The 16,333-nt window shown below is 39.8% G+C and overlaps 2 protein-coding genes across 6 annotated transcripts in view; one reads left to right on the top strand and one right to left on the bottom strand.

Moving 5' to 3' along the window:
* LOC144004848 (regulator of G-protein signaling 9-like) overlaps positions 1 to 9,571 on the bottom strand; it is a 12,627-nt gene extending 3,056 nt beyond the window's left edge. Inside the window, exons 1-17 of one of the 5 annotated variants that reach the window (XM_077502470.1) lie at positions 7,896 to 9,571; positions 7,029 to 7,125; positions 6,744 to 6,794; positions 6,570 to 6,676; positions 5,648 to 5,699; positions 5,522 to 5,580; positions 5,376 to 5,452; positions 5,179 to 5,260; positions 4,086 to 4,148; positions 3,837 to 3,866; positions 3,689 to 3,750; positions 3,439 to 3,552; positions 3,263 to 3,378; positions 3,100 to 3,187; positions 1,403 to 1,541; positions 1,248 to 1,330; positions 1,051 to 1,174 (exon numbers count right to left, since the gene is read on the bottom strand). In XM_077502470.1, the coding sequence (XP_077358596.1) occupies positions 1,051 to 1,174; positions 1,248 to 1,330; positions 1,403 to 1,541; positions 3,100 to 3,187; positions 3,263 to 3,378; positions 3,439 to 3,552; positions 3,689 to 3,750; positions 3,837 to 3,866; positions 4,086 to 4,148; positions 5,179 to 5,260; positions 5,376 to 5,452; positions 5,522 to 5,580; positions 5,648 to 5,699; positions 6,570 to 6,676; positions 6,744 to 6,794; positions 7,029 to 7,125; positions 7,896 to 7,964 (1,413 nt within the window). In that variant the 5' untranslated portion in view covers positions 7,965 to 9,571. Of the gene's footprint in view, positions 1 to 848; positions 1,175 to 1,247; positions 1,331 to 1,402; positions 1,542 to 3,099; positions 3,188 to 3,262; positions 3,379 to 3,438; positions 3,553 to 3,688; positions 3,751 to 3,836; positions 3,967 to 4,078; positions 4,149 to 5,178; positions 5,261 to 5,375; positions 5,453 to 5,521; positions 5,581 to 5,647; positions 5,700 to 6,569; positions 6,677 to 6,743; positions 6,795 to 7,028; positions 7,126 to 7,895 lie in introns of those variants that run through there. The other 4 variants (XM_077502472.1, XM_077502471.1, XM_077502473.1 and 1 more) reach the window with 4 other exon arrangements.
* On the top strand, positions 8,549 to 16,333 carry LOC144004850 (guanine nucleotide-binding protein subunit alpha-13-like). The gene is made up of 5 exons (XM_077502481.1): positions 8,549 to 9,062; positions 10,318 to 10,544; positions 13,571 to 13,621; positions 14,415 to 14,615; positions 14,748 to 16,333. The coding sequence occupies exons 1-5, from the start codon at positions 8,780 to 8,782 to the stop codon at positions 15,117 to 15,119; spliced, it is 1,134 nt and encodes a 377-aa protein (XP_077358607.1). The 5' UTR covers positions 8,549 to 8,779; the 3' UTR covers positions 15,120 to 16,333.

Here is a 16,333-nt window from a genome sequence, read left to right as displayed (position 1 = left end):
TATATTTTTTGAAGCAGATTACATAATTGAAAATTTGTCTGGGACCATATTATCCAGCTCTAGACAAATACCAGCAGAATATGGAACATTACAGGTGCATCACAAATATTTGAAACAAAATAAACATAAAATAAATGGATAAATAATAAAACATATGATTTTTGCTTACGTTTTTTCATCATTAGGCTCCTCAGTTGACAGTACAACTTAATGAGGATGGTCGTCATTGGCCGGATGGACATCGATGGCGGGGGAATGACGGACGGGACAGACAGATAAGGTGCTGCTGGATGTTTTATTAGTCGCCATGACATGCATGTGGCAGACTTTACAAATTGTGTGTGGAATTCATGGATGGGGGGTGGGTGGCAAACAATAAACAGAGGCAACAAACAGAAATATGACGCATGGACATTGTTGTATATGTATATTTTATGCTCATTTTCTTCACACAATGCTTTTATTGTTCTATTTAACAGTCACTAAAGCAACACATATTGGGGCTAAGATCAAATTTATTGAATTGTTTATTTTATTTATTTATTTTTTTAATTCAATAAAATATTAAATAAGCATTTTGCATTTTGTAAATATTTTATCATTTATATTATTTATAATTCATCAATTGATCAATTATTTGATGAGAAATATTTTTTTTAAGTAAACATTATAATAACCAAATTTACAGTACAATCATAATGATGACACGATTAAAGGTTTTACCAATTTAAATCTGTGTGAATTTAAAGGTGATTCATATTTATTTTTTTATTTTTTTTACACAATCTAACAATAATAATGATTACAATCATAATTGTAGTGAATACAGTACACTAACAAAAGTCATGCATGTTATTATTGTCTTTATTTTTTTAATTAATTGATGTTCGTTCTTTACATTTTTGTATTTGCTTTTTGTTTAAGAAAACTGAAAACTATGGATGAAATATTGAAAAAAAGAACTGCCTAAAATGATGAATATGACCTGACGCTGAACAAGCTTACAGATTCACAGCATCATCATTTTGGCTTGCTGAGTTTGCTCATGACCTGCGTGATGTCGACGGGCGCGTTGGCGGCCATCTTGGCGCGCTCCTCCAACTCCTGCTGCCGGAGGATGATGGGACTGAGGCTGGGCCGCCGGTTCTTGGCGTTCTGCTCCAATTGGGCGTCCCTGGGAGAACGCAGGCAACGTTAAAAAATAAATAAATTAAAAAAATAGACTAAAGAAGGCGCCAACCACCTACGTGAACTTGTGCTCCTCGGGACAGATGGCCTTCTTCAACGTGTCCTTGAACACCTGAGATTTCATGTAGCGGCCGTACGAGTCCTGCGATTCCGCACGCAGCGGTGAATTCTTTGAAAGGAGAACGCCGGCAAAGTTGGGTGCGCGCTTACTGACTTTCTTCATGAGCATGTAGATGTGCGTCTGGGCGGCGTCCAGCACGTATCTGTGCGGATGCTTCAGGCCGTTCACCGTGATCTCCATCGTCTTCCCGTCGATGTTGATCCACCTCGGGGCGCCGCGGGCCAGGAAGGTCCTGCGGTAAGAACAGCATACGTACATATTTTCCAGTAATTATTGAATTAACTCATTCACTCGCAGCCATTTTCCCGTTCGCTCCCGCTTCCGGCTGTTTTACTGGATTTTCACTGATTTTACAAGGCCCACAGAATATTGTGTTCTATTGATATAAAAACATGACACCGACCAAAAGAAAAATTAGAGTCTCTTCTTTCATCAGGAAAAAAAAAAAAAGGATTTCGATCTGTTTCCGTTTTGCAGCAATTATCATTTGAAAATAGCTAAGTTTTATCATTATTCACAAACTTGTTCAAAACTGTGGGGAAAACAGCTCGTTGCAACATGGCCCTGGTTGATTTCTTATACTCTGCTGCCACCTGCTGGCCGTTTTTGTAATAACTACCATTGCTTCAACCGTTCTCTTCAGTTCAGAAATCTTCTGTATGCGCTAGCACAGTGGTGTCCAAACTACGGCCCGGGGGCCATTTGCGGCCTGTCGTCCATTTTTCAGTAGCCCGCGACATATGCTAAAAATGGCATTTGACTCAGTTCAGATGTTTGGAGATGGTCAAAGTAAGAAGGGAGGTGCCATTAAAGGTTATTTTAGTTAACTAAAACTAACGAAAAAACTAAAACTAAAATTCAAAGAACAATAGTTACCGAAATTAAATAAAAACAAAACTGTTTTTTAAAAAACTAAAACTAACTGAAACTACTATACATTTTATGTTTACAAAACTAACTATAATTATAGCAAACTTGTCCTCCGTTTTAGTCTTTGGTAATTAATTGAATGCATGAGCCTTTGGGGATGATTTTAAATGTTTAAATTTTTAGTAGATTTATTTTGATATTAACCATAATAATGACGTCTGAAAGTATGTCACACAGAAGTGACGTCATCTAGCAGAAGCCAAGAGAAAAGCACCTTCAGATGACGTTGCTCACATGGTGTTTTTTAAATATTGCGCACAAGTAATACACTTTTTTTTTAAAAACTAATACTAATACTGAAACTAACAAACTAAACTAAAACTAAGCATTTTTTAAAGAACTAAACTAATAAAAACTAACAGAACCACCCTAAAAACTAACTAAAATGAAAAATTCCAAAACTATAATAACCCTACTACCATATTACAAATAAATTGGTTTATATAGTGTAGCATTTTTCTAAATATGCAAAAGAACAAATAAATTAGTTGTCCAATTTTTAGGACTAAACACAATTTCTCTTCATAACATTATGTGGCCCTTGCATCCTTCTGATTTTCTGTATGTGGCCCTCAAATGAAAAAGTTTGGACACCCCTGCTCTAGCATAAAAACAAAAACAAAAAAATATAAATACGTCTTTGGGATACTGTTAATATTTAAAATAGAACGTGTTTATACGTTTTTGGGAGAAAATGAGTTAATTAGTTACATACATTTTGCATATTTTGTTGTACCCCCCAACCCTCTACTAGAAATAATCCATAGAATAAAAAATAAAAAATAATAATAATAAAAAAATAAATAAAATAAAAATAAAAAAAAAAGGAAAAAAAACTCCTGAATGAGTAATTCATTTACTTATAGATCTGCTCGGCTTTCTCCCGCATTGTCGCCGCCGTGCCCCACTTTAAATCCTCGCAGCCTTCCCAGAATGCCAAGTTTTCACCTGCAAAACAGCCACCATTTTGTGTTTCAAAACGTCCCCCGTAATCCTCCGCCGCCGTCGTCATCATCATCATACCGCTGAACTCTTTCTTCAGAAAGCGCCTGAAGTCGTCGCGCCCTCGCGGGTCCAAGAGCAGCTCGCCGAAGCTGAACGTCCAGCGCTCCACGCGCATTTTGGTCGGCGTTTCCACACTGCCGCAAAGAAGTCAAAGTAATGGAGTCGTGCGTCACGTAATGCGATTGTGTACTTACTTAGGCATGTTCAAGGTCCAGTACGTGACGTCGTCGGTGTGCCAGGGGTTGCTGGGAAGACATTTGGACAGGAACGGGTCGTGACTGTTGTAGGTGGCGCAATATTTCACCAACCTGGACAAGAAAAATAAGAAAAAAATTGTCATGCCATCCTTGCAAGTTGTTCATGATAAACCAAATGTGGTAGAATAGAAACAAACAGAACAATTTGAAATAATTCACCAAAGACAATTATGGACAATAAACGTACGCGCCGATGGACACGGACGACTTGACTCTGGGCCTCATGATGGACTGCTGGGTGAAGATCATCTACAAAGTAGAGGATATAACGTATACAAAAAATATAAGACAAAAGAAATCACCTCATAAGACAAAAGCAAATGTGAGAGTCTTACAATTCTCTCATAGTAGTCGGGCGTTTTCACCTGTGAAAAGAAAAAACAACCCAACGTGACGATAGAGATTACCAACTAAGAAACGTATGAAATATGACCACTTGAGAAGAAAGAGAGCAGCAAGAAAGGCCTGCAGGAGATAGAAGACAAGGGAAAGACGAAAACATGCTTAGTAAGAAAAAAAGCATATTAAGAAGTATCACGGAATAATAGCTGACTGATGGAAATTTCCGTCCGCTCACCTGTTACCTCCTCTGCGTTTGGATCGATTCGCCGATCGAGTCCGTAGTCCATGGCGCTCACGGTGCCAGGCTGCACTCGCACACACATATCAACATAAGTCGTAAAAATATGAACACTTTCTATGATTTGGACTTGATATGTCACCCAAAAAACAATAGGAAGAATCCCGATGTGGACGTTCAGCTTTAGAGGTTGCATTAAAATGTATCATGATTGAGCTAATGAAACACACCTTTGTTTATTAGTACCTTTAAAAACACATTTTGCAACTTGCTGTCGACTGAAAATGACATCACAAGGGCCCAGGTAACCAATCACAGCTCAGCTTGTGAATGTCACATGACCAAACCTAGAAAACAGGTGAGCTGTGATTGGTTACCTGAGCCCTCGTGATGTCATCTTCAGTCGACAGCAAGTTGCAAAATGTGTTTTTAAAGGTACTAATTGTCTGTTAAAAAATAATGAAAAATGTCAAATTAATTATAGACAAAATATTATTTTTTTTATTGCTATAATGGGCTAAATAAGTGAAGTATCCCTTTAATTAAAAACAGTTAAAAAAAATGATAATAAACAGCCATTCATTTGAAAAACCTACATTAATACAAAATAAATAATGATTTTTTTTTTTAATTATACTAATTAAATATTAAATTAAATTAAAATATATTAATTAATTAATATCAGCAACTAAAGTTGGAATGTAAATGATTAAAAAAAAAAATTAAAAATACATCTGGTTTATCATTACACATAAGCATCATGAAGAGTTTGTCTTATCAGTTTGGTAGAATTTGACTACTCATTTAAAAAAACATCACTGGCAATTAATAATAGACTTAATACGTGAACTTGACAGTAAATCGACGCGAGTCCAGTGCGGAGGCAAGCGACGTAATTCTCCGATGCGATGTGAAATATTCATCAGCCGTGACCTTTTGGGTCTGACGGGAGATGTGATGGCAACGTGGCATCGTGGGTAGCGATAATGAGATACCCCGGGAAGAAAGGAAGACGCAATTTATTTCCAGCCGTCAAGTGGATGATGTCCACGTAAAGCGTGCAGACATATGTGTACGTGTGTGCGCGTTTGTCTCACCGGGGGTCTGTGGACCACCCAGTAGGCCCTCTCCTGACAGTCAAACACCACGCGGTCCGGTTTCTTCCTCTCCTTGGCGGCCCTAAGGTCACGCACAACACTCTTTTCATTTGATTTTCACATCATTACTCATTTTTGTATCCCCAAACCAAATATGGCTCTGACAAAAACAAACCCCGATTTTGTTCACATCCTACCTGTACTGTTCTTTCGCCTGCATCACTATGAAGTCCCACTTGTGATTCATCCACTTGTGAAGGCGATTGTACTGCTCCTGAGATGACGACACAAGCGTCAACGACCCTCAGCGGCGGCAGTTGGGGTCGCGATCTCGTTCCCTGACCTGCTCGTGCAGCTCCAGGATTCCCTTCTTGCGTATGTTCCTCTTGGCCAGGTAGATGGCTGTGGCACAGAAACACGTATTTGAGCGTGCGGTTGGTTCATATGCAGAAACTTGTCACGCGCTCACCGTAATCCGTGTCCTCCACGGGCCACTGCTGGGCGGGCCAGAAGTATGGTGTCTGGAATGAAAAGTAGTCATCCAGCAGCAGCCAATAGAAAAGCACCTTCAGATGACGTCGCTCCCATGGTGTTTTTTTCAATATTGCGCACAAGTAATACACATTTTAAAAAAACTAAAACTAACACTTAAACTAACAAAAACTAAACATTTAACACAACTAAGCATTTATTAAAAGGATACTTCACTTATGCAGCCCATTTATAGCAATAAAAAGTTAATATTTTGTCCATAATTATTTTTGATATTTTTTTTATTTTTCACGTACAATTAATACTTTTAAAAAAACAATTTTGCCATTTGTTGTCGACTGAAAATGACATCACGTGCTCAGGTAACGACCAATCGCAGCTCATCTGATTTCTAGGTTTGGTCATGTGACATTCACAAGCTGAGCTATGATTGGTCATTACGATGAGACCATGTGTGAGTCAGTGAGTGAGTGATATATAAAAAAAAAAAAAAATAAATAAAAAAAAATAATGCTTTTTTAAAAGAAGCAATTGTACATGAAAAATAATTAAAATATAACATTTATTGACAAGATATTAACTTTTGACTGCCAAAAATGGCTAAATAAGTTAAGTATCCCTTTAAATAACTAAAACTAATAAAAAACACCCTGAAAACTAATTAAAACTAACTAAATAAAAAAAAAACCCTCAAAACTAAATAAAAAATAACTATAATGAAAATTCCAAAACTATAATAACCCTGGTGTCAACATACTATTAGCTTAAATTACATGTGGCTATATATTATGTATTTGCTAATTCTATGCTAAAGCTCACTTAAAGCACATGTGCTATAAAAATGAACTTGCGTTACTTTAAATCAAAAAAGAATTTTCCAACCAATTTTCTTGTGTTACCTGGAAGCGATAGAGGGACGCGTCAGGCTTGAGCAGCAAGCGTTTGTGGTCCTGCAGCGGGTACACGAAGCCCAGCGCCACCAGCATGGAACCCAAACTCCTGGCCTCTGACCACAAGCGACACTCATTCGTCTGGTTGTGTTGACTTTGAAAATGTTAAGTCCTAAAACTCACCTCTCGTGTCTATTTGGAATCTGTCTGCCAGCCACGCAACCACGTCTTCCCCTAGAGACCACATATGCAAATGACATGTCTGATTTTCTTTCACTTCCCTCTCTGTTGTCATTCCGATTCCTTCCTCCTACTTTTTTTCCCCCCCCTCACTTTGACGAGTCCACGGGGTTGTCATGGCGACAAAATCTGCAGCGCTCGAGCGTCTCGGCTATCAGCCGCTGATTACACAATCACTCAGCATCAAGTGCGCGTTACTCATCAGTGTGCGTGCGTGTTTGCGCTCACCAGTAATAGCGTGCGGTATGGTGGTGATGACCAGTCGCTGCGGCTGAGACTTCACTCCCGATTTGGGATCTTGCATCTCCAGCAGTACCTTTTCCACCTGCGGGGGGAGGAAGAGGTTACCGTGACAACCCATGCGGTGGGGGGGGGGGGTGAGGGGGCTAGACGGGTTGCTTTGACAACAGATTGCGAGGGCGGCTTGGGACTGACGTTTTTTTTTTTTCGTGGCACCTTCACATCGTAATAAGTCCTCTGAAAAAAATTGAGCACTTCCTTAAAATGACATCCTACACCCTTGAATCAGTTAACATAATTTCATTTTGCGTGAAATTCTTGAGTATGTTTGATGCTGCTTCATGCTTTGAATAAAGTGTTATATTAGAGCACATTTGCATGGCAGTAAATAAAACTGTCTTGAGATGACATCCGCCAACTTAGAGCTCAAGCAACACAAAAGTGTAAATAAAGGTGCCCACGCCTTCCTCCTCCTCAAGCGTGATGCGGGCGAGATGAGTCAAGCTCCTGTAGCTGGATTAACTTTGTTCTGTATGGGGGCCGCTTCACTGACAATGATCCTGTCTTAATGCTTATTAAACTGCCCGACCTTATTAATATGAGGAGGTGAACACTGAACAGTTCAGTAAGTAGGAGATGACATTCTGATAACATATACATTTCTAATCATGTTTACTGATTTATTGGTTCATAAATTGAAGCAATGCAAACAGCATCATTGCAACTAATCCAAGTAAACAGTCTAGATAAAATAGATGATGCCCCACCATAACAATACATGTTTTGTTTTCCATGCCTATGGATATACTATCATGGAGCCTGAGGGCAGGCTGTGTGTTTTTGTATGAGTCTTACCTTTTTAAGACACGACATCCGTGGCCGATACCTCTGGCCGTGATCCCGCAGAGTGTTTCTAATTGTCATGATGCCAGATGATGATGATAATGTCCACTTACCAAACACACTCGCAACTGCGAGCTCTGTGTCACGTAGGGATGCTGGCTGGAGGGGACTTCAGATAATCAATACCGGTGGTGCCTTCATGTACTCGCCTCAAGCTCGGAAAGGGGAGTGATTTTGCTATTGTTGGCAAATCGACAGAATTACATTGATTGTTTCCTACATGTTTAACAATATATGCTCAGGGGTGCGTTTTTTAATTACAATAAAGCCCTAATTAGTTAATTATATAATAAACGTTAGCATTTGTTTTTAATAACTTTGTCAGTACCGCAGTCCTTGAACGCACCATATCTCAAAACTAACAAGAGTCGACCAATGAGAAGGCGACGGTTTTTTCTACCACAAAAATGACAATAACCACCAGTCCCCTCTAGAGGGCGGTGTTCATTATCAAGAGTTTAAAGTTTAGTTTTATGGCCGTTCCAGTGTTCATATCAAAATAAAATGCTATTTTTTTGGTCGCTTATTAATTGAAATGTGTTAATTAAAATTCACACACCCATGACCTCCGTTTGAGCTAACATGGCGTCCTCCTCCCCCTAGTTTGTGTCATGTGTAAACTAGTCAATATAAATACGTTTTTTCCCGGACGTCTGACCAGCCAGACGATAAGATATGTCAGCTTTTTAACGAGCTAATCGCACCATATCCCCGCACACCGCAGACGGCCGACCAAACAAGTCTACTTCCTGAGTGGAGGGAAGGGGCTTGGTCCCGTGCCTCCTGACGCCGCCGCACAGCGCAGCCAAATTAGCATCGATGAGGCTCTCGCGAACATGGCGGATTTCCTGCCGTCGCGCTCCGTGCTTAAAGTTTGCCTTCCCGTGTGTCTGCTCAACAGCGGCGAGGTGGAGCAGGTCCGCCGCTCCAAGGAGATCGACCGGCGGCTCTCCCGGGAGAAAACCTACGTGAAGCGCCTGGTGAAGATTCTGCTGCTCGGCGCGGGCGAGAGCGGCAAGTCGACGTTCCTCAAACAAATGCGGATCATCCACGGCCAGGACTTCGACCAGAGAGCCCGCGAGGACTTCCGAGCGACCATTTATAGCAACGTAATTAAAGGTAAAATTCGAGTTGTAAAAAATGCATAAAATGGCGGTTTTTCTTAACGTGTGATCGTGTGGCTAGGCCCGCTTTTTGTTGCTTAATAATGGCCGGGAAAAGTTTGCCAGAGAGGCACATAAACAGTTCTCGACACACCCTACACGAGAGCCCCCTTCTGCCTGTTTAAACCTGTTTTTAAGCATACATTATCGTTTGTATCGCCGTTTAGTTTTAAACTAACTTTTTAAAAAGCGACTAAAATAGCTTTAGTGGGAATTATTGATAAACAAGCATCTCAAAATGGGACGGAAGGCGCTCCTGTGTGGCCACTTTTCTCATTGAAAGTATGACTAAGGTCAACGTGCAATACAATAAAATAGACTCAAGTGGAATAAATCATTGCATAGTCAATGTAGTGTGTTTCTAAAGTTAATATTGAGTTTAGTTACAAACTTAGTTACATGGTTATTTAGGCGTGTGACCTTGGCAGTAGTACATTGACATAATCCGGTGTTTCCCAACCGTTGTTGAGTCGAGACAAGTATTTTGCATGATAACAATCTCACGTACGCCACCAAACAAAAAAAATATGTAAATTAGGTTAGTTAAGTGTTCTTTTTTTAAGTGTAGTGGAACAACATAATAGTTATACCTGTCACTAAACGTTGCTAGCATAGATAGATGAGCTCATTTGTAGTGGCGAACCCTAGTAGGGAAAAGCCAAAAGTTTACGTAGTGATTATTTTGCCGTGACAGGCAACTCAAGTACAAATTGTGTGCCGTTTAATGTATACCAGCTCTTGGTGTAGTGGATAGAGCGCTGTCCCCTAAATAACATTCTGTACCATTTTATTTATTTATTTTTTTGATTGTTTACATTTTTTTTGTAGCTAGTATGGCATCGTTTGCTTCAATTGAACAGTTATGCAGTTGGACAATTTGCGAGAAATCTGCAGACAAAATTACCGCTGGAATCGGGAGCGAGTTGAACCGTAACACGTCAGCCTACACATCGCGCTAAAATAACCTATTCACGGCCAACCCGTCCGTAATCACGGCAAAATAGCCATTCGTGATAGGCCAAGAATTCCGATTGACCAATCGGAGCCATTCGCGGCAAAATAACCACCGTCTTAAGTTTAATTCTCTATGGCACAATGGATCGTAATGTACTTTAATTCTTATAAAAAATAAGGGGTATTTATTCCGTGTATTTTTATTTTTTTCTAATTAATATCAAAACATTTTGATGCATAAAATCAACCCTTGCCAGGCATACGCGTGTTGGTGGACGCCCGCGAGAAACTGCACATCCCATGGGGGGACCCGGGCAACCAGCAGCGCGGCGACAAGCTGATGGCGTTCGACACGCGTTCGGCCAAGATGGTCCGCGGGCAGCTGGAGACGCCCGTCTTCCTGCAGTACCTGCCGGCCATCCGAGCCCTGTGGGCCGACGCCGGCATCCAGCACGCCTACGACCGACGACGCGAGTTCCAGCTGGTAGGTGGAAAAAAAAGACATCAATGTTCCTTTTCCTCCCAGCTGACTGTTTGAGTGGACAGTCATGTGACGCGATCAACTTCCTGTTTACAACCTTCCTCCTTGTCGTAAGATGCTGACATTTCGACCAGATGCTCGCGGATTAACGTGACGGCAGATTTCGATCGGCTCGCGTCGTCTTGACACTTCCTCATGTCGCTTTCACATGAAAATCCACTTTTTTTATGTTTCTTTTTTTGAGTTGCACAAGCTTCTCAATGGTGTTTTGTTAACGCCGGCGCACAGACACAAGTGTGATCGGAACTGGAATGTTGATCTGTCGTTAAACTGCTTTATGCTTACAAACCGGGGGCCTTGGCTCGCCCGCTTTGTGTTATTTGCGCATTTAAAGTTCTACTTTTTTAGTTTGCTACCTAAACAGGCAGCCATCGACAAAAGGTATTAAGTTCAAGGCTGCAGAATTTAGTTGAGCATATGGAATGTATGTAAAGGACGGGCAGAAAAGGGGCGTGGTTAAATCAGGCCCTACTAGTTTGCTACTTAAAACAGGCCAACGGTAATGCTTGACTCATTGAGCCATTTCAGCAGTACAAAGTTAATATTTTGTCCAAAATGAATTTGATAACTTATTTTTTTTATGTCTAATACCTTTAAAAGCTACATTTTCCACTTATCGACTGAAGATGACATCACCTGTGCTGAGGAAGTCGGTAGCGACCAATCATGGCTCAGTTTGCTGACCAAACCCAGAAAACAGGTGAGCCGTGATTGGTCGTTACTAGGGACGTAACGATATCCAAACATCACAAGACGATATTAGCACGATATGAAGCGATATTGTAAAAAAAAAAAAAAAAAGCACAATATTGTGCTTTTGTAAATAACAGCAATGCATATAAACCACCTACAATCTCTAATAACAATATTGAGGCACTTATTTGCTAATGCAAGCACACATTTATCGCTTCACAAGAAAATTAGATTCCCCTTCATCCGACAATTAGCATAGATTTTAAACAGAAGGCCAAAACATCCCTAATGAAAATTAAATTGCACTAATAAACTAGCCATTAGGGGGTGCTAGAACTGCAGAAATGGAAATCAATCTGACTTTTTTTTTTAACAGATGTGTTCCTTTTAAATATTGTGAACGTGACGACGACGATATTGTGGCAGTTTTAATATCACGATATTGCCCTTATTGTTACATCCCTAGTCGTTATGTCATCTTCAGTTGACACCAAGTGGAAAAATGTGTTTTAAGGGTATTAATTAGGGGTGTGCTCAAAAAAATCGATACTGCAATATATCGTTGCGGGCCTCATTACAATACATGTATTGATACGCAGGCGTCCGAATCGATATTGCTCGTTAACTTTAAAAAGGCAGTTAACGTTTGCCTTTGCAGCTTGCATTGCACCTAAAAAATAAAACCCAGCAGTGTCTTTGAAGTTAATTGCCTTCAATTAATGCAAAAAATAGCTCACCAGTGATTGGACACTATGTCTTGCTAAGAAAATTTGAAAGCAGAGGAAGAACATGTCTTAATGTACCAATTTTCCTATATTTTGTTTCAAAAACGGAATAGAATGTGTTACATGGAAAAAAAATGCTGTTTTTATTTCCCCAAATATTTCAAATAAGCACATTTTAGAGCTGTAATTTTAATACTTTGATATTTTTGCTCATATCGGCTCATGCCTATTAATAAATTTTCCCAGTGTGTCTGTGAAAACTGCTCCTTGCTCTGCAGTGCGCACACATTTAGACCAGGCATAAACCAGAAGCGCGACTAACAAAAACATTTTTTGTCATGCAGCATAATAAACATAAACATATCCTTTAGGTATACATATGACTGTTATTATAAAATGCAAGTAAATTAATGTAAAATATCGGGATACATATCGCCTTGAAGATAATGTATTGGGATACATATGTATCGCGATACGTATTGTATTGTGACCACTGTATCGTGATACGTATCGTAAGGTTGTAGTATTAATTTTATACAAAAAAATAATGTAGTTATCAAATTAATTCGACAAAATATTAACTTTTTACTGCTTAAAATGGCTCATTGATCCCTTTAATGATGTCATCACCGTTAAAAAAAATAAATATAAAATAATTAATTTAATAAGTTTCAGTTGATGTTTTCGGGCCTGATCTCAATGTTATATTACAATACAATACAATGTGCTACAATGTGAGTTATATAGATATTAAATAATGTTCCAGTTTTGTTTTCACAGCACACGGAAAATCTCACTTCTCGTCTCGCTTCTCCTTTTTTTTTTATTCCCTCTCTCGCCCCGTCTGACTGATTTGTCGACAGTTTTGAAACGTCACCCGGCGCATGTAACTGTTCAACTCGTCACGGACACGCCCTAAATGGTGCCATTTTTCCCTGAAAATTTGATGGTAATTTGCTGACATAGGGGGAAAAAAAACATGTTCTTGAATATTTTTGTTGCTGCTCCACATTTCAGCCCATTTAGTGAAAATGTGAATATACTTCTCAAGTCAATTTGCAACGTGTTCACCTAGGTTGTCTATTTGTGCCTCTAAAATTTTATCTTAGGGGTTACTGTGCAATAATAACAAAAAAAAGTGAGTCTGTAGCCCTGCACACAATACAGGTTCTTCACGTCAGTTTAGTTTTTGAAACGTTTGACAAATGCGTCACTAGGATTGTTTGCATTTTTGCTGTCAAATAGTGAAATTAACACAAAATGCATGCAAAGGTTGTTCTCGTGAGAAGTGGCATAACTAAAAGCCCCAGAGAGACACCAGGAAAAACGATAAGGGAAATTTCTACACGCGCAGATGAAGGAATGCATGTGAGTCTGTGCGGCTTCGTGTTGGGGCTTGCATTAATTGCCCCTTCAGCAGAAGCTACGAGAGGCACACGTTAGTGTCTCCTTTTTTTTTTTTTTTTTTTTACGAGTGCGTTTGTGTGACACGTCCAACTGCATCATTCGCATGCGACTTAACTGTAACGCGCTTCTGTGTGTGTCTTGCAGGGCGAGTCCGTCAAGTATTTCTTGGATAATCTGGATAAGCTTGGCGAGCCGGTAAGTTTTTTTTTTTTGTTTTTTGGGAGATTCCTATGTTGACATGATGTTGAAATCCAGCTCCCCTATTTTTTATTTTTATTTTTTTATTTTTTTGAGGTTATGGTCTCATATCTCGCATGTCTAGACGACATCGTCGCCGCTGGGAGAGACGATAAAATAAACGCTTCACCACCAAGACAATACAGTTTAAAGCAATGGTAGTTATTACAAAAACGGCCAGCAGGTGGCAGCAGCGTATAAGAGATCAACCAGGGCCATGTTGCAACAAGCTCTTTTCCCCAGTGTTTTGCACAGATTTGTGAATAATGATGAAACTTGGCTATATTCGAATGCTAATTACTGCAAAACGGAAACAAATACAAATATATATATTTTTTTTTCCCCCAGATGAAAGAACCTACTGTAGTGGATGTGCAATTACACTTTATTATATTACAGCAAAAAATAAACAAAAGGTAGCTGAGTTTTTTTTTTTTTTTTTAGCATTCAAGTTTTTTTTATTTAAAATTATGTTGTGTAATTCATTTTCTTGTGATTTTTTTTAATTCAAAATTATGTTTTAGCATTGATTTATCTTTTATGTTATTTTTAATAAATGATTTACAAAATTATAAAAATTACATTTCCGATTAAGGGAGTAAAATGCTTTATGTGAAAAAAAAAAAATCAGAAGGTAAACTTAAAAAAACAATCATTGCTGCCCGATTTAAAAAAAAAAAAAAAAAAAAAAAAAAAAGAATCAACACATTTTCCCATAAAAGTCAAATAATCGTGTCTCTGCGTGTTCCAGAATTACCTGCCGAGTCAGCAGGACATCCTGCTGGCGCGAAAGCCCACCAAGGGAATCCACGAGTACGACTTTGAGCTGAAGAACGTCCCCTTCAAGATGGTGGACGTGGGCGGCCAGCGGTCCGAGCGGCGGCGCTGGTTCGAGTGCTTCGACTCGGTCACCTCCATCCTCTTCCTCGTATCCTCCTCCGAGTACGACCAGGTGAGGGAGGGGGCTTCTTTTCAGATCTGAGGGGAGATAACCAAATTAGTTACATGACAGTAACTTTCCTGACGTGGGTTATTTTTAGCACTGTTAATTTGTGTTACGACTGACTTGAATGCTTCCCCGCAGGTTCTGATGGAGGACCGTCTGACCAACCGGCTGTGCGAGTCGCTCAACATCTTTGAGACCATCGTCAACAACCGCGTGTTCGCCAACGTGTCCATCATCCTCTTCCTCAACAAAATGGACCTGCTGGAGGAGAAGGTGAAGAGCGTGCCTCTCAAGGACTACTTCCCCGAGTACAGCGGGCCCGAGCACAGCCTGCCCGACGTGCAGGCCTTCATGGTGGAGTGCTTCCGGGCCAAGCGGCGCGACGCCACCCAGAAGCCGCTCTACCACCACTTCACCACCGCCATCAACACGGAGAACATCCGGCTGGTGTTCCGGGACGTCAAGGACACGATTCTCCACGACAACCTCAAGCAGCTCATGCTCCAATGACCCCCGTACACGACCTTCAAAGGGGACTCTAGAAAAAAAGAAGGCGTCGGCTGCTTTTATGTTAGTCAGTCGTGGTTTGGTAGTTTGTGACGCTGTTGAGACGTCGTTTGGTTACGTTAGAACGTTTCACACGGGGGGGAATCAAGAGGATGCTCAAAGGTTTCATCCGTGTCGTTTTTTTTTGTTTTTTTTTGTCCGAGCACTGAATTTATGCAAATAATACGAGTCGGTTGTTGCACTGTCCCGCGCTACTTTGTGAATAGATAAACAGCAGACACTCCCCCTTCTACCGTTTCTTCCATATCTTCCCAGCTCACGAGTTGGACGTCTGCAGGAGAAACCGACTGAACCTGTGATGCCTTAACAGAGACCAAATTACTGTTTAAAATTCTGCATTTGTGCCAGCAGTTATTTTGCAGCCGGAGTGCCTTGAGAGATCAGGTGTGCTAAAGGAAATTGTGCAGTTTCATAAATTATGCAATATAAATATATTTGTTCTTCTACCTATGCTGTTGCGATGGTGACTAGATGGCAGGATATTCATAAATTGACCCATGTATCCACAAAACGTGTTTCCCAGCTACTTGTAATTGCCTATTGATGGCACAAGATGGCAGCAAAGCACAACTTTTCTATTAGAAAGGGTTATGACACCGAAAACATCTGCGAGGGACACAGTATACTGTCATTTTCATAATAAAAACTGGCATAGATAGATGAACAATAATGCATTATTTGTACTAAATAAAAAAAAAAACAACAACATACAATTAATAAGTGAAATTTGATATTTCCCATGACAGTGCATTAGAGACAACTTTCTAGTAATAGCTAGTGTTTTGCCTAATAACCGACACTTCTCTCAGGGTTGATTTTAAAAAGTAGTCAAGAATCTCCATTAAAGCTCTAGGCTCTCTTTTCCGTTTTATTTTGGCCAAACGCCACACACTCCTTCTTTGAGCTTCCCAGTTTCCCCCCGTTTCAAAAACAAGTTTTTGGTTGTACATAGCCAAATCTGTTTGTGTTGTAAATAATGCCTAGGTTTATCTCATTGTTTGTAAATGGTTGTAGAAACGTTTTTGTTCTAAATCACTGCGTTTTTCAATTGTGTTTTTTTGGGTCATTTGTTTTCTGTCATCTTATTGGAAATTAACTTCCTGTGTCAACTCTCATACCACTCTGACGTTATCAATAAACACACTTTTCTAAAGAAA

This window comes from Festucalex cinctus, chromosome 17 (assembly GCF_051991245.1).
Source record: "Festucalex cinctus isolate MCC-2025b chromosome 17, RoL_Fcin_1.0, whole genome shotgun sequence".
NCBI classification, from domain to species: domain Eukaryota; kingdom Metazoa; phylum Chordata; class Actinopteri; order Syngnathiformes; family Syngnathidae; genus Festucalex; species Festucalex cinctus.
This window is presented reverse-complemented; position numbering and strand designations above follow the sequence as displayed.

Excerpts from the sequence above, each read along its gene's own strand:
- LOC144004850 (XM_077502481.1), top strand. The coding sequence starts at position 8,780 with ATGGCGGATTTCCTGCCGTCGCGCTCCGTGCTTAAAGTTTGCCTTCCC. Across the intron at positions 9,063-10,317 it reads TTATAGCAACGTAATTAAAG|GCATACGCGTGTTGGTGGAC; the intron begins GTAAAATTCGAG and ends AACCCTTGCCAG. Across the intron at positions 14,616-14,747 it reads CCTCCTCCGAGTACGACCAG|GTTCTGATGGAGGACCGTCT; the intron begins GTGAGGGAGGGG and ends GCTTCCCCGCAG.